The sequence below is a fragment of the Microcaecilia unicolor genome, chromosome 7 (genome assembly GCF_901765095.1).
Source record: "Microcaecilia unicolor chromosome 7, aMicUni1.1, whole genome shotgun sequence".
Taxonomy (NCBI): Eukaryota; Metazoa; Chordata; class Amphibia; order Gymnophiona; family Siphonopidae; genus Microcaecilia; species Microcaecilia unicolor.
This window is the reverse complement of record NC_044037.1, coordinates 16,412,473-16,430,690: the sequence shown is the minus strand read 5'-3', so window position 1 is coordinate 16,430,690 and position 18,218 is coordinate 16,412,473. Positions and strand designations below refer to the sequence as shown.

Below are 18,218 nucleotides of genomic sequence, written 5' to 3'. Positions count from 1 at the left end.
GACAACCACAATGATTATGCATAAGCTAGATTTCCATGTATTAAATATGCAAAGCTAATCTCATGAATATTTATAACAGGTATGCAGAAAAATCAGACTGATTAGGTGCGCCTTCAGGTCACAGCTGGGAAATGTTGCACTAATCCACGCTTCAACCATCATGAGACGGCACATTTCAGGTCTTTTTTAAACTTAAGTCAATATCCCTCCCCCCCCCCCCCCCCCCCCCCCCCGTTCAAGTTTACAAACATAGCCAAGTATTTATATGCTGCAGACACACAGATGTACCCTGAAAGAAGACACTAGTTCATCACGCTGAATCCTCAGCATGTTCCTCGTGATTGATCAGGCACACAAGGACTGGGAGATGATCCAAGCCAACAGAGAAACAGTTCAAGCAAGCAAGGAAGCTTTGTGACTGGTGGTGATCAAGAGGAAGGCAAAACCCACCACTTGGCTCACTAGAACGGGTGACTTCAACTCACACTCAGGAACGGAATCAGAAATCTGTAACCCCAGGAGGCCCAGCCAGTCTTTCTGTAAATGCTTTGTAAGCAGCATCTAGGGCTCTCAGTAGGTTTCCCCCCCCCCCCCCCCCTCAGCTAAGACCACTGAAGGAAAGGCACACTCTCAAGGGCTAGAAGAGGTCTTCGTGTGCGAGTCCCTCTTGCCCAAACTCTTGAAGTCACCGTTGCATAGGTGTACAGAGACCCAAAATCATGCATGCCCAGGAAACTCACTCCTTTAGGAGATCTGGCCAACTTAGTCAAATGCTTTCTTCTGTGTACACCTCACCTATCACCATATCCTAGCCGAGAAAAGTGAAGCCTTCAAGCCTTGAAGCATTCCTGCAACGTTCCGGAACTACGGCTTCAGAACGTTGGAGGTGCGTTTTATTATATAGGATGTGCTCGGTGCTTTTCTGTAGCACATAGGGGGAATTTAATATATGCTGATTAAAGTGGAGGAGTGGCTGGAGGGGGGGCAGGGGAGATAGGACAATCGCTGGGTGGCTGGAGGGGGGGGCAGGACAATCGCTGGGTAGCTGGAGGGGAGGCAGGGGAGATAGAACAATTGCTGGGTGGCTGGAGGGGGGGCAGAGAACTGAGGAGCTTCGCTGGGTGGCTGGAGGGGGAGCAGGGGACAGAGGAGACTCGCTGGGTGGCTGGAGGGGGGGGGGCAGGGGAGAGAAGTGCATCGGTGGGTGGCTGGAGGGGGGGCAAGGGAAAAAGTAGAATCACTGGGTGGCTGGAGGGGGAGCAGGGGAGAGAGGAGAATCGCTGGGTGGCTGGAGGGGGGACAGAGGAGACACACTCGCACCCAGCAGTCTCACTCTCTCTCTGTCACACACACACACTCGCACATTCACTCTCTCTCTCTCTCACACACAGTCAGTCTCACACACACTCTCTCAAACATACACACTCCAAAGACAACCTTGCTAGCGCCCGTTTCATTTGTGTCAGAAACGGGCCTGTTTTACTAGTCTAAGACACTTCTCATTTCTCAAGCATGGACGCATGCTGTCTCATTTGTTTGACTTGTTTTTAAAAGCAGCTCACAAAGGCAGGCCAGATCAGGTTGTTCCTGGAAGCTGCAAAGCACAACCCTCCATCCAACCCCTCCCTGGGATGAGGTATTACAGTTCAAATTTAATCTGCTAGTCTTTAGAACATGCCGCCTTTACACCTATGAGTCTTTACCTCAATGATGTCGGTAGTACGGGGGATCTACGTTAATTTTCTTTACTGTTGTCTTATGTCTCAAATCACCTTGAAGGATAACTCAATCACTAAGATTTTAAGAGAGGAAAAATACATTTTTTGTCAAAAGTTTGTTTCCTTTGACTTTCAACGAATTGCAGGATGTTTTGCTGTAACCTATAGGACCTGCCTATTCAACTAACCCATCGCTGCCTTGCAAAAGTTCAATTTCCCAGGGCTCGCACCTCCCAAATAAGGGTGAAATAAGAGAATTTTGGATCATCGTCCTGGTACGCAACCTCTTCCCCACTCCATCCATCGTGCCGGGCTAATAAGGAACATAAATTCCATGGTACCGGTTAGTAGAAGCAGCAGTACAATGGCTTCCACAGTGCTAGTTCCTCATGGCACAGCGGTTGGGAAGCATAGGCATAAAGAAACAGGAGGCCTGATATTCAAAAAGGTTTATATGTTTAGAAGTGGCCACTAACCCCCAAATTTGGACGCAGACCCCAGATCTGCATGTAAACTAATTAGACAATTAGGTGCTACCCATTATTACTAGTCAACAAGAACTTAACTGGCAGGCAATGAAGGGTTACGCACTTAAGCACCGCCATACTGGGAAAAGACCAAGGGTTCATCAAGCCCAGCATCCTGTCTCCGACAGCGGCCAATCCAGGCTTCAAGAACCCGGCACCCCCCCCCCCCCCCCAAAAAAAAAATGGACTTTTCCTTCAGGGGGTATCCTAGCTTAGGGAGGGAGAAGCAGAAGGCCCCATTAGGTCAACTTGCACCGTGTATTTGAAAACGTACAATAGCCTGGTTGATGGAGGGGAGAAAATAATCATAACTGATTTTTAAAAATGCTTTGGAAAAAAAAATCTACGTCAGATAACTTTCCAGAGAGAAGTCTCAAAGCAGCTAGTATTATGCAAGTTATACCTTGCCAAATTACTCTATTACACATTCTAGTCACTGCATAAAACACATCTCAGAGACCTCTTCATTTTTAATTATTCTGTCTTAACAGATTATTAATGCCATTATCACCCTTCCCTCTGGCTCACACAATGGTACTTAATTCACTCTCAGGCCCCCCTCCAACTTAGTACCATATACTCTAGAAAACGATTTGCATATCTTACATCTCCCTACTAGCTTTCTTCTTATTGTTTTAAGTAGCTCCATTTTTCTAATGTCCCATAATCTAATCAGCCATCTGTTTCCAACAGGCTGCCACCACCAGTTTTACTGCATTCAAACTCATATGGTTTTATCAAAACATTTTGGGCCTTCTGAATCTATATCGGTTCTTTTATTCAACAGAAAGATGTCTGAGTCCCATGGCAAGTTCACTCTATAACATGCCGAATTTGAACTAAATCGTTTCCAGAAAGTTTTGGTATTCTCACACTATCGCTATATATGCCCCATATTATCCAATGCCCTTTAGAAGATGTGTTTCAGCTTGGACAGCGTCAGATACCATTGATATATATCATGATATACATCATATATGATATATATCATATATGATATATATCATATATCTACTACTACTACTACTACTACTATTTAGCATTTCTATACGCTACAAGGCGTACGCAGCGCTGCACAAACATAGAAGAAAGACAGTCCCTGCTCAAAGAGCTTACAATCTAATAGACAAAAAATAAAGTAAGCAAATCAAATCAATTAATGTGAACGGGAAGGAAGAGAGGAGGGTAGGTGGAGGCGAGTGGTTACAAGTCAAAAGCAATGTTAAAGAGGTGGGCTTTCAGTCTAGATTTAAAGGTGGCCAAGGATGGGGCAAGACGTATATATGTGCCAGAACCGGTGATGCGAGGCGGGGCTGATGGTTGGGAGGCGGGGATAGTGCTGGGCAGACTTACACGGTCTGTGCCCTGAAAAGGACAGGTACAAATCAAGGTAAGGTATACACAAAAAGTAGCACATGTGAGTTTATCTTGTTGGGCAGACTGGATGGACCGTGCAGGTCTTTTTCTGCCGTCATCTACTATGTTACTATGTTATGTTACTATATATCATATATGATATATATGATATATATCCAGTCAATATTTTCTTGTATGTCCACTGCCACTGATAACTTGGGAAGGTCCCCTACGTCTGTCACCACTGTCTTTCACTGTACGACACTCCTAATTCTTTTTTCTAATACATTTTTTGACAAACTTTCAAAAGGCAGAACATTCTCCAGGCCAGATATTTAGCATATCCTTGTAGCTGGGGCAGGAGCGGCTCTTCTACACTCCTGCCCATGAGGTCTTAATACTAAAAATAACTGCCGTGAGAGCGCTGCTGAAACTTGCAGCCGCCATTTTCGGAACAGAGACTGCAAAGGCAGGAGCATAGGAGGGTTGCTGCAATATTCGGGAAGGACCTTGTGTGACCCCCCCTTAAAGTTAGCTTCAGCAGCAGTCTTAGGCAGTTGTGGTCCAACTTGTTAAGAATACTTTTTACTTTGTACTTTATTACTTTTACTTGAGTATTTTTAACTTTTACTTGAGGTCAGTGGCGTACCATGGGGGGGGGGGGGGGGGGGGGCGGTGGGGCGGCCCACCCCGGGTGCACGCCGCTGGGGGGGTGCTGCGGCGCGCGCCTGTCGGCTGCAAGTTCGAATCGCTACGCTAAATTCTCTCGTTCGCTGCAGCTCCTTCCCCTCTGCCCCGGAACAGGTTACTTCCTGTTCCCGGGCAGAGGGAGGGAGCTGCAGCGAACGAGAGAATTTAGCGTAGTGATTCGAACTCGCAGCCGACAGGTGCGCGCCGCGGCACCCCCCCCTAGCGGCGTGCACCCGGGGGGAGGGTGTCATTTCGCCAGGGGGGGGGGAGGGGGCATCGGCGATCCGCCCCGGGTGTCGTCGAGGCTAGGAACGCCACTGCTTAATGTTTTTTTTTCTTTTGGATAAGACTTTCTACTTTTACTTCACTACTTTTGAAGCCAGCACTTTTTACTTTTTAATTCAAGTACTTTAACGACCCCCATCTCTGGTTATGAGTGGGTGGGAGGGAAAGAGGCCTGAACTACACCCTACTGTGCTTTCCAGAGGCTGTTATTGCTGTAGGCCGAAACAGTTACGTTTCTACCTCTGGCAGAACATTCAAGTTTAAAACTATGGGGAAAAGGGCTTCACGCTATGGAAACTAGCTAATAAATTCTGAAATTTAATGTAGAAGGCGTAGGGATTGGGGGGGGGAGGGGGTGGGGGGGAAAAAGGGGGAAATTTTACTGACGATTGGAGGACGGCTAGAAGAAACCTGTTGTATTTGCACTGTGTTTATTTTGAACTTTCTGTTTGCTTGTGTTAGCATTTTTCGTCAAAAAAAAAAAAAAAGATTTAAATATAAATAAATTTTGCTATAGTTAAGCTCATATAATCGCCTTATGTTCCCGATAAGCAAAACATCCAAATATTTGATCTGTTTCTCTGCCTTTTAATGGGAAAAGACGACTTCATCCTTTAAATACAAATACGAACCCTGAATTAAATTTAGAGACTCCAATTTATCCACATTTGCTATGAACTCACATCTTCTGCATACTGACCTGATAATTTAAGGGCATTTGGTACAGTCAGAGGCCTAATCAAGCTTCCTTTCTTTTATCCCCTTCTTTCCTGCTCCAGTAAAATTTCGTCTCACACAGGGTTATCAATAGAAATCAAACAAAATAAAACATGGAAAAGAAAATAAGATGATACCTTTTTTATTGGACATAACTTAATACGTTTCTTGATTAGCTTTCGAAGGTTGCCCTTCTTCGTCAGATCGGAAATAAGCAAATGTGCTAGCTGACAGTGTATATAAGTGAAAACATTCAAGCATTACTATGACAGTCTGACAGGGTGGAAGGATGGGGGTGGGTCGGAGGTATGCATGGGGACATCAAAGCATATCATTGATATTCTAACAGGATGGGTGTGGATAGGTGAGGGGTGGGGTGATCAACAGAGAAATACAGCTTTATGATGGGCTAGGAACCCCAGATCCTTGTTAAGTCCTTTCTGTTGGGTGTTAAAATATTCAATCATTATGTATTAAGTTATGTCCAATAAAAAAGGTATCTTATTTTCTTTTCCATGTTTTATTTTGTTTGATTTCTATTGATAACCTTAAGAGTGGACTAACACGGCTACCACACTGCCTCACACAGGGGGAACCAATTCTGGACAACAGCCTCCCAGCACAGCCCACCTACACACCCTCCCAACAAAACTCTTCAGCACAAATACATCCCTCACCTACGTTTTATAATGCCGCCCTCACATCACTTCCTCCTCTGCTGGAGCAACTCCACAATACAATGGAGACATCAAAAGGATACTGTGACAAGAGAGCCTGCAGTGAACTAGGGTTTCCAGTTTACACCCCCCCCCCCCAATGGTCCAAATGCGAGTGTAGGAAGGGGAGGGGGGGCGGCGGAAGACATTAGGATCACATTTCCATTCAGAGCTCGGATCTGCCTCAGCCACTTGCTGAGAAACTTCCTCTCCCGAGCAAGCACTTGGCACATACTGGACTCAGGGCAGGAAGAAGGGGACCTGGGAAGCCATCCAAGTTCACAGAGCAATAATTCAAACGCCAGCAAAACGGATGAGATCCCTTATGTAAGCCAGCCGCAGCGAAGGCACACAGGGCAGTCTAACACCGCCTTTGTAATGCTAATGAGAGATTTAGAAAGAGCCTCATTGTGTGGAGCTTCATTACTGGCAGCAATCTGGAGCATTCACAGAAATTCAGGTAGCTAGCATCGGGGAAAGGAGCGCACAGAATTAGCAGGCAGATGATCAAAAGCCCCCCCCCCCCCCCCCGTACTGTTCCAAACAGCGCTGTAAAAACAGTGCTGGAACAGCGCGGGGCTTTACCGCACCTATGATCAGTAATTGCATGCAAATTTAAGCACGCAATTCTCTCTGATCATGGGGTGGAAGTGCAGGAGGAATCCTGCCGCACTTGTTTGACAGGTCTGCGCTGTCAAAAGCTCAGACCTGTCAAACACAGGGGCTGGAGGTCCATAGGACCACCAGACCCCAACTACCCCTCCCAACTACCCCTCCCCAAGCAAGGCGAAATGGGGGCAGGAGGGCTGGAGATCTGGTGGGTCTCCAGTCTCCTCTAACCCCCCCCCCCCCCCCGGATTGGTAAGAGGTCCTTGGTGGCCCAGTGAGCCGCAGTCGATCCCCCAACCCCCTATCTAAGGTTGGAGGTGGGAGGCCACCTCCCTCCTCCAACCTACGGTGGGGCGGGATTGACTATGGCCCACTGGGCCACCAGGGATTTCCTACCAATGCTGGGGGAGGGGGGGTAGGGAGGGCTGGAGATCCCCCAGATCTCTAGCCCCCCCCCCTGAACCTATGACCGGGGGGGGGGGGATTGGGGCGGTCGGGTTGTCGGTTCCTGTGACGGGGGGGGGGGGGGGGGGGGTCATCAGTTGGGTCATCGGTTCCTACAAGGGGTTGCTGCATTGTGGCTCACCATTCCTCCCCCAATGATCTGTAAACCCTAACGCCAGCTCCGAGCTGGCGTAGGGTTTGCCACGGCCAGCGAGCCAATCTTTGGCGCGCTGATCTCTGATCATTGGGGATGAATAGGTTTAGCATGCATTTGCCTGCTACTTGCGCTAAGAGCCCTGTTTTGCATGCTAGTTGCGTTCAGAGCCCACAAGCGCGTTGTTTCACACGCTCGGGGGCTCTGATCACGGGGCGGTAGCAAACGCAGGCGCTAGTATGGCGCTAACAGCCTCTAGCGCCTGCGTTTGCTTCTGATCATCAGCCCAGAAGTTCTGACACACTAGAGAAACCAGTTCCATATGTCTCCAGTGTACGTCTGAGCAGGTCTGAGCCAAAGTCCTTTACTTACAAAGTTATCACAACCTTCCCATTACAGCTGGATAAACAGAAGGTAGAACAGCAAGTGTCCAAAATCACACACAGCGAGCTGGTATTTGAACCTAGGACAGTCCCCGAGCCCCAGCCCCAACTCTGACCACTAGAATACACAACCCCTGCCTGCCACCCTCACAGGGGACAGTGAAGCCACCAGCTTTTCAAACACACAAACCGGACCATCAAGCAGCATATGGTGGAATACCTCTCAACCTCTGCTAGCTGATATGTAACCAAAGAACGGAGCCACTTTATCCTGCTGTTCAGAACACGCATCCAACTGCAATTAAAAAAACACTGTCCCGAGACACCTTCTACCACAGATGAGAGTTTTCCAGAGCTCAGTGTCCCTTGAGAATATTGCGACCCATCCTTAACCTTTGTTAAAACAAAAAAACACCCAAAGACTTCAGGAATATTCTGTGAGGACAAGCAACTAAACGAGTCTTGTGATGTTCTGAGAAAAAAAAATCTGACAATTTCATCTTCCCTGCGTGTCCATTTTTAAACACAAAATTAAACTCCAATAACCTGACAAATTTGATCGGTACTGGTATTTGATTAGCACATTGTACTTCAGTGATTCCCAAACTTTACTATGGCGGAACCTCTAAAATGTTTTCATCCACCAAGGAACCTTCAATTGATATAAACATATATATGTTCCTACAAACAGATTCTACAACCTAATTCCGTGAGAAACCCTAGGGTTCCGTAGAACCCAGTTTGCAAATCAGCGACATACACTAAAGCCAGATCACACCACACACACAAGACCTCCACAGTGGCTGGCGGCCACACACAGCATAGGTTTTAGAGACACACCAGAGGGGATCAGGACGAAGCGGGTAAATCAGATGCTCACCTGGATGCTCCATACTCTGGGGGAGGCTGGTACCGGACAGCAGGCCCATCCGAGCGAATTTGCTGACTCATCCGATAGTCCCCGTGGAAACGTCCACCGTCCTGATGTTTCGATACCATGGGGAGGGTAGACACATTCTTGAAGGGATAATCCGGCGGGGGACCCCTGTGCTCCATGCCTTTCAGACTCTGTCCAGACCCCTTGTAAAACTCATTGGAAGCTGAGCTTTTGTAGAAGTCACCTGGCTGTGGGGACAACGGGGCGCTGGTGACGGGGGCGTGGGCTTTCACGCCACTCGTGGCCAGCGACAGCTGCATCAACCGCTCACTCAGAGACCGAACGTGACCTTGCTTCAGGTCTTTCAGCCCATCGTCCTGATGGACTTTCCCAGTGTTGACCCGCTGAACTGCAGGCCTCCCTTCAGTCCTCATCTTTTGATTGGTTACGCCTGTGACGTAAAAAGCAGTCCCTAGGCTGGTGTGCTGCTGGCCCCGAAAATACTGCGACTGAACTTTCGCTTCTTCGTACGTTGGAAGGTCCTCGCTGTTCTGACCTCTTGGGGGGAGGTGCTTCTCCATGACACTGTTATCCACCTGAATCTCCTGGCCCTGGGGCTCTTGGCGGGCAACATGAGATAGAAGCGGATGGTCCTGGGGGGTCAGCCCCTCATTCTGAGACCCTGGGCTCCCGCTGCTTCCGAAAGAGGGTGCATTCCCAGTGGCTTGTTGGTGCAAGGCCAGGAGGTTCCGGTTTTCATTTGGGTTCCCGTATCGGAGCTGCTCCTGCAGCAGACGCTGTAAAACTGTCGTGGACGCTTGCTCGTCTGAATTCCTCATCTCAAATATGGCACCCAGTAGCTGGAACACAAAAGCAGGCGGCCAGGCTGTCCCTAACAAGAAGGAAAAAGAAAGAAGATCAGCTGCCTGAAAGAACCGTCTTTTATTCTCAAAATAAATACTACAAGTACATTCTTAAAATTCAGTTTTTCAAAACTCAAGCAATCGTACATTTATAGAACGCGGTGAAGGCGGTTAGCTTGGCAGAGTTTTAAAAGGGGTTAGACGGTTTCCTAAAGGACAAGTCCATAAGCCGCTACTAAATGGACTTGGGAAAAATCCACAATTCCAGGAATGACATGTATAGAATGTCTGTACGTTTGGGAAGCTCACCAGGTGCCCTTGGCCTGGATTGGCCGCTGTCGTGGACAGGATGCTGGGCTCGATGGACCCTTGGTCTTTTCCCAGTGTGGCATTACTTATGTACTTATAGTATCACAGAGAGCCAGCAGTTTGCCAATGTTATTGAGGTATCACGTCACCATCGGATCTAGTTGTGATTTTACCCCATTACATGTAGAGACCTGTAGTAGGATTTCATCGGTTCACTTTATACACAGCTCGGCACACCCGAGGCATTCAAGTGGTTTACAACAATTACAACAAAAAAAACATACAACCCATTACATCGTACAAAATTCAATCTTATATAATAATACTCACTATGAACCTGGCTGCCTGTGTCCGTAACTTTCTTCGCTGGGCTCCGAAGCTCCAGCCGACGTCACTGGACGTGATCAAGTTGGAATCTGTTTGTGTGCGTGCGGCAAACGTCAGACGCACGAACACAAACTGATTCCAACTTTATCATTCCTCCACGACTCCACGCTGCGCGGCTGAGAACAGGACTTCGGCTGGCGGGCAACCAGCTCAGAATCACTGGCACAGCAGCTTCCACCCAGTATGTAACTACCTCTTCAATTAATATTGCAATCATAGCTATATCTGCCGGCAAAACATCCCATTATCTCAGCACATAGATTTAAAAAGCCCTTCTATAAACATTTTTAAAAAATAAATAAATAAAACTGAACTTGAAAAATTGGAGCATTCTGACTTGCAGTTCATCTTACCCCGGTGGTGGGAGGCGGGACTGGTGGTTGGGAGGCGGGGATAGTGCTGGGCAGACTTATACGGTCTGTTGCCAGAGCCGGTGGTTGGGAGGTGGGGATAGTGCTGGGCAGACTTATACGGTCTGTGCCAGAGCCAGTGGTTGGGAGGCGGGGATAGGGCTGGCCAGACTTATACGGTCTGTGCCAGAGCCGGTGGTTGGGAGGCGAGGATAGAGCTGGGCAGACTTATACAGTCTGTGCCAGAGCCGGTGGTTGGGAGGCGGGACTGGTGGTTGGGAGGCGGGGATAGTGCTGGGCAGACTTATACGGTCTGTGCCAGAGCCGGTGGTTGGGAGGCAGGACTGGTGGTTGGGAGGCGGGGATAGTGCTGGGCAGACTTATACGGTCTGTGCCAGAACCGGTGGTGGGAGGCGGGGCTGGTGGTTGGGAGGCGGGGATAGTGCTGGGCAGACTTATATGGTCTGTGCCCTGAAAAGGACAGGTACAAATCAAGGTAAGGTATATACACAAAAAGTAGCACATATGAGTTTATCTTGTTGGGCAGACTGGATGGACCATGCAGGTCTTTTTCTGCCATCATCTACTACGTTACTATGTATGTTACCCGGACACTGTAATGGTGCAAAGAAGATAACGCCTATGACAGGCAATACCCAAAGGACCCTCCTTGCTGAAGACTCCACAGATACTTAAGTCTCCACCAAAGTGCTTGGATTACCATCCCATGAAAAGTTACCTGCAGAGACTGTGCCTGTTCTCTCTACAGCAGGGGTTCTCAGGATACCCCCAATGAATAAGCAGGAGATACATTTGTATGCATCAGCTCCATTTATGTATTTATTGTTGTATGCAAATCTGTCATACATATTCTCTGTGGGAATCCTGATTGGCTGGGTGTGTCCTGAGGCCTGAACCCCCTGCTCTACGGGTACCTTTTCAAGTAGAAACCCTGCACTTAGGTTTAGAATAATCAAATCCACGTGTACAGTTCCCTCTCTGCAGCCCTGAGGACATCTCCAGGGTCTGCAATATAAGTGCACACGATGTCTGACATCGTGTATATTTTTACCTGTAGACATTGGAGCCGACTCTGTGGGTGCCCAATATTGGAAACATTCCTTGTATGTGTCCAGGGAGGGATTATTTCCATTGGGCTTAGCACCCCCAATAATTTTGAAAAGTTGGTTCCTATGCCTGTAGACACGTTAGGTAATATTCAAAGCCCCCTTTTTGAAGTTAAAATGAGCTTTTAAACAGCAGAAGGGGCTTTGGATATTTCTCTCCCTATTTATAAGGCGCATATTACGTAAAGAAGGATTAACTGCCTTTCTTTAGGCAGGAATAAGTGTAGGAACGGGCAACAATCCTACCAAGACTTTCAAGGGATGCCCAGTCATGCTAAGAGTGTGACGTTCTTCCTCGCTTCCCTTTCTTCTCCTACGTTTAGATCATCTCTCCACAATTAAATAGCAAAACACACAGCAAAATACCTAGTTTCCGTTTTCGCTCTGGGGACGTCCTCTCCAGGTCTCGTGAAGGGCTCCTGCTTGTGAATATGCCGTCAATCCCCTCATGTAGCCCTCAACGCACATCTGAAAAGAAAACCATTCAGCAATTAGAAAACTGGGGTTTGTGTCTATTTTTTTAACGCCCAATGTTATACAGTAAACAGGACTCCTTCTTCTGCCTCAGTGTCTCTCTCATTACCTGCTGGCAATCATACTGATAATATTTTTACTATACTTTGGACCCCATGATCACCTAGTGCTCTTGTGTTTAACCAGTACTTGGTGAAATGTCCTTTCTGAAATCGAGTGAGAGTATGAATTTATCTAGCCGAGGTACCACCTGTCCAGCCACTGAATAACAGTAGAACTTAGGCTGCAAGGCCCACATCCTGAAGAAACTTCAGATTGCCCAACATACAGCAGCAAGACTCATTTTTGGCAAATCACGATTTGAATGCGCTATCAGAGAACAAATCAACTTCAAAGTCCACAAGATTATCCACGGTGAATCTCCGAGTTACATGCTCAATCTGATTGACCTTCCCACCAGAAACATGGCTGAAACTTTGCGAACTTACCTCAACCTACATTATCCCAATTGCAAAGGACTCAAGTACAAAACCTATTATGGATCCAACTTCTCCTTCTTAGGCAGCCAACTCTGGAATGCCCTCCCTAGACCCATCCGCTCAATTAGTGACTAGGAAATCATTAAAAACCCATCTGTTCAAGCAAGCCTACCCAAATGACCCAATCTAATCATGGGATCCCTTCTACCCAACACATATCCAGAAGACAACGACAATGACTCAAACTATATCTCCCACCTAATTTCCCTATACTTTTCCCTGTCCCATCCCCCTCCCGCCCCCTCTACCCCTCCTCCAATGCTCATCTACCTCTTGCTCATACCTCTCCTACTCCCCTCATCCTTCCCCATCTTTACCTACCTATCTCTTTTACTATTCTGCTATTATTAACCTATATTTTCTCTATCAATACTCTGTAATCCATATTATTATGTAAGCCGCATTGAACCTGCTTTAAGTGGGAAAGCGCGGTGTACAAATGTAATAATAAAATAAATAAATAACTTAAGGATTTTTCTAGCTGGCTCTCCACATACAGTGGGGGTCCAGATCAAATGCCCTGTCTGCATCTCTCTTACACCAGCCCCAACATAAGAAATAAGGTGCAATTTGGAGGGAAGCTTGTCGCTCTCACCTTCTTTCTGCCAGGCTGACCTGAAAGACTGCAGAGCTTCCCTAGCCAGTGGGGTCCTGGGTGCTGGCTCCAGCCCACGACAAGAGGGCCAAAGTTGCCAGATGGGCAGTTTTCCCGCCCAATTGGGCGGCTTTCCGCAACCCGCTGCGGGAAATTTTTGCCCGCTGCGGGTCACGGTTTTTTTGGCGGCTTTTAATTTCGTTGGGCGGGTTGTTTTTTTCTCTGCCGGCTGCGGGTTTTCTCGCCCCGCTGGGGGCGTGGTTAGCGATGTGTCAACGACGTGTTAACGATGTGTTAACGTCGTCGGTGACGTTGTGGGCGGAGTTGGTGACGTTGGGGGCGTGGTTCGTGATGGTGGGGCGGAGCTGATGATGTAAGGGGCGGGGTTGATGATGGCAGGGGTGGAGCTGATGATGGCAGGGGAGGGGTTGATGACGGCGGGGGGGTGCGGTTTTGGGCGGGTTTTGAACTGGTTTGGGGTCGGAAAATTTATTTAAACCTGGCAACCCTGAGGGCTGATACCAAGTCACCTTTTCCTACCTGTTCCTGTTGAAGGCAGACCCTCAAAGGGGCAGGATGCTGAAGAACGTGGGGCCATGTGCGCAGACTCATCGCAGGAGCTCATTTGTTCGAGTCAGTAAGGGCTAAAAAGCAGGGTCAAGCGTGAAACAATCGCTCAACAGTGGGGTCAGCCCTGACCTTCAGTATGCCAGTCTGGCACAGGGGTGAAAGGAAAAGACCAAGCACGGGTCTACAGGGAGGCACGCTATATCCGAATCTATATGCCATTAACAGCATGAAAATGACACTTTGCCAAAGAAGAGTTCAAATGTATACCACGGAATCTCCAGGAAAGGTCGCAAAAGATCCCTACTTTATAAAGACAGCATAGATAATTAAGTGCCTCTACTGCAGTACACGAAGGTGTAAATGTGTTCATACACTGCAACTTCGCCCCAGCACTGCCAAAACTATAATGGTTTATTCATTTATATTCTGCCTATATCTAAGCTGAGAACACGGGGGTCCTTTTACCAAGCCATGCTAAAAAGTGGCCGACGCTGGTGTAGGCACGTGGGTTTTCCACGCACTGTTGCCACTTTTAATGAAGCGGTAAAATGGCCACCTTGCCATTTTTTTGCACGCTAATTTCTCCATTAGCGCATGGCCATTACCGCGGGAGCAGTATTCAGGAGGCAGTAAGGGCTCCCGCATTAATGGTGTAGCACGCAACAATGTGCCAGCGTTGCTCGATTAGCGCAGACACACCTACTTTTTGCTCATGGGCACGCCTCCAGCGTTGGAAAATAAAACATATTTTCCTGTGTGGGATTAGCGTGTGCTAGAGATATACATGGGGGAAGTCACTGCTTGCCTCGGGACTGATAGAATGGAACCTTGCTACTCTGATATTCTGCACAGAATCTTGTTACTCTTTAGGATTCCGGAATCTTTCTATTCTTTGGGGTTCTACATGGAATGTTTGAGATTCTGAATGGAATCTTGCTACTATTTGAGGTTCTACATGGAATGTTGCTACTAACTGGGTTTCTGCCAAGGTACTTGTGACCTGGAATGACCTCTGTGGAAATAGGATACTGGGCTAGATGAACCATTGGTCTGACCCAATATGGCTATTCTTATGTTCTTATCTCACTATGTCCTGTGTTAGTGTCCTTAGTAAAAGGACCCAATAATGAACATATATAATCATAAAGAAGCAATAAACACACAATGCATTAAATTATCACAAATACAAGAATATAAAAATCACAAATCATTTATAAAACATACAAGAATCATATATCATATGTGGACTGCTTAAATGTAGGCACAGTCTTGCCATGGGTCTCCTTTTCTGCATGTATTAGGTTACAGCTTTTATTTCTTGTTTTAATATACCGCTATTCACTGACTCACAGATAAAAAGCAGTTTACAACAGTTAAAATAAGAAGTACAATATTGCCTAGAACAGTCAACAATCATTCACAGACAAGAGATAAAAAAAAGTCAGGTTAAAGATTATGAGCCTTTAATCTCCTGATTTCTAATCTCCGACAAGACTTGTATCTCGGCCGTTCAAAAGCAAATCCCAAAAAGGTGGGATTTCAATAAAGATCTGAATCTAGTAAGGGATTCTTCGGCACAAAGACCCTGGGAAGGTGGAGCCAGAAAAAAAATGCACTCTGTCTGTGATATTCAAGCAATGCCGAGACTAACGTTCGTGAAGGGAGCGTAACATACGTGAAGGTTGGTATGGAACAGTTAAAGTGATAAATAAGTTGGCGTATTCCCACACACAGTTTTTAAGAGTCCTTTTCCCCATGTAAAACCTGGTTTGAACGTGAACAACGCTTTATAAAAAAATTACTTCCTGAATGTGTAACGGTGTAAATGACAGGGCACCTTTGTACCCCCTGGAATTTCCAATCTGGGAAACGTCTTTATTCACATTAAGGACTGAAGTTATGACCTTTGAATCCAGGGTGGAACAAACGTATTATAAGCACAATGTTGAGCGTTCAGGCAACAGACTCACCATCAATGTAACATTATCTTATGCCAAGTATTTCTAACTAAGTTAAGAACGACGCCATTTTTGAATCTGCTCCGATTCTGTCATCGGCTGGTAATAGAGGTGATCCATTCAACCACATCCTAAGCCTTCAGTACTGGAGATTAAAAAAGTTTCCAAGCCGGTACAAACTCCTTCATGAATTTCATTTTTCTCTCTCACCACACGTAGTAGTTAACTTCTATAGAAACCAGAAGGATAAACCATAAATAGCACTTACAATTTTAGCAACGTACTAACACAGATTTCTATTATCGCAAACTGCAAAACGCTCCATACCAAAATTATCCGCCTGCGTAAGTAAATGTAACAGTTTCCTGGAATGTTATAAAAATAAAACCAAAACGCAGCTAAGGAGTACACGGGGTGGAAGGGGGAGGGGGAAACGTCTCTATGGAGCATAAGGGAAAAATACAGCTTAGTAGTGGCATGACAAACACATCAAGACATCAAAGTAACCGATGCAAAGCAGTCTCAGAACAGAAAGCAAAAAAAAAAAATCTGTTGGCATTTGTAAGAGGAGCAGGAGCTTGCAGATGATCGACAAGGATTATTTAAAATGCACTTTGACTTCCTAAATTCAAAGCATATAAATGTGCACTTCAAAAACTCCCTCTTGCTGCCGGGGTGACAAGCGATCAATTTCAGAACCACTTCAGCCACTCTGCAAAAAAACGTCCCTAAGACTCTCCTGGAGAGGGCCTGGAACATCCCTGGGTCTGACAAGCTTATGTGTCCATCCAGCAGCTTACGATCCTCGACTGTTACCCAGCTAGGCAGGAACTGTGACATAAGCAGGCGTCAAGCAGCGTGTTATAGAGTCAGAATGTGTACGACACTGATAGCAACACCGTCTCCTCGATTAAAATAATGCGCTTTTAGCAATTTATGTCACAAATAAGCCAAGTGAGATTTATATGATGTTAATGCTGCTCAAAAGGACTGTTACAATCTGTTAAGACGTTCATACAGTGAGCATCACTATCCAGCTAGGTCCTGTCCTATTAAAACCCCTTTAGGTGAGATATTGCTATCAAATTCGAAGACAACAAAGTGTTGGTCAGGTGCCCATAAAACCACCAAGAACTAGGAACAAAAATGCAAACTACTTCTATCACCACCAATTATTTCTATAGCGCTACCAGATGTACGCAGCAGTGAACACTGAACGTGTAAGAGACAGTTCCTGCTTGACAAATTTGTTACACTTGTACCCCACATTTTCCCACCTAGGCTCAATATGGCTTACATAGTACCGTGAGGCATTAGCCACCTCCGGTGATGAAACAAATACAACTACTATTAAACATTTCTATAGCGCTACTAGACTTACACAGCGCTGTACAAATTAACATGAAAAGACAGTCCCTGCTCAACAGAGCTTACAATCTAAATTGGACAGAGGAACAATTTTGTTTTTAAAAAATCCCATCATTATTCTCAAACCCTTAAATCACATGGGGTAAATATTCAGCTAGCAGAGGTGAGCATTTTGCTGATTTCCATCGGCGTTATTCCCGGATATTCATATTTAAATCTTTTTATTAATAGTAACAGAGCTGATACAGAGTATGCTATGAAAAGAGACCATTACAAATTATCAATGTCATAACTCCAGTCACTATACAAATTTGCCTCCCACTATCAATCAGAACCCTTTATTTTATGTTACATAAGTACATAAGTATTGCCATACTGGGAAAGACCAAAGGTCCATCGAGCCCAGCATCCTGTTTCCAACAGTAGCCAATCCATGTCACAAGTACCTGGCTGAAACCCAAAGAGTTGCAACATTCCATGTAGAACTGCAAAGAATAGCAAGATTCTAGAATTCTAAAGAATAACAAGATTCCATGCAGAATTTCAAAGAGTAGCAAGATTCCATTCAGAATCCCAAGTACATAAGCCTTGCCATACTGGGACAGACCAAAGGTCCATCAAGCCCAGCATCCTGTTTCCAACAGTGGCCAATCCAGGTCACAAGTACCTGGCTGAAACCCAAAGAGTTGCAACATTCCATGTAGAACTGCAAAGAATAGCAAGATTCTAGAATTCTAAAGAACAACAAGATTCAATGCAGAATTTCAAAGAGTAGCAAGATTCCATTCAGAATCCCAAGTACATAAGCCTTGCCATACTGGGACAGACCAAAGGTCCATCAAGCCCAGCATCCTGTTTCCAACAGTGGCCAATCCAGGTCACAAATACCCGGCAAGATCCCAAAAAAGTACAAAACATTTTATACTGCTTATCCCAGAAATAGTGGATTTTCCCCAAGTCCATTTAATAACGGTCTATGGACTTTTCCTTTAGGAAGCCATCCAAACCTTTTTTTTAAACTCCGCTAAGCTAACCGCCTTTACCACATTCTCTGCAATGAATTCCAGACTTTAATTATACGTTGAGTGAAGAAAACGTTTCTCTGGTTCGCTTTAAATTTACTACATTGTAGCTTCATCGCATACCCACTAGTCCTAGTATTTTTGGAAAGAGTAAACAGATGCTTGGTGCACTGGCTTGCT

At 46.1% G+C, this 18,218-nt stretch overlaps 1 protein-coding gene across 4 annotated transcripts in view; it reads right to left on the bottom strand.

Moving 5' to 3' along the window:
* Positions 1–18,218, bottom strand: part of LOC115473794 (angiomotin-like) — a 124,150-nt gene that overhangs the window by 83,445 nt on the left and 22,487 nt on the right. For all 4 annotated transcript variants that reach the window (XM_030208900.1, XM_030208904.1, XM_030208902.1 and 1 more), the window contains 2 exons: positions 11,879–11,980; positions 8,480–9,368 (listed from right to left, as the gene is read on the bottom strand). In XM_030208900.1, coding sequence (XP_030064760.1) covers positions 8,480–9,315 — 836 coding nt within the window. In that variant the 5' untranslated portion in view covers positions 9,316–9,368; positions 11,879–11,980. The remainder of the gene's footprint in view (positions 1–8,479; positions 9,369–11,878; positions 11,981–18,218) is intronic.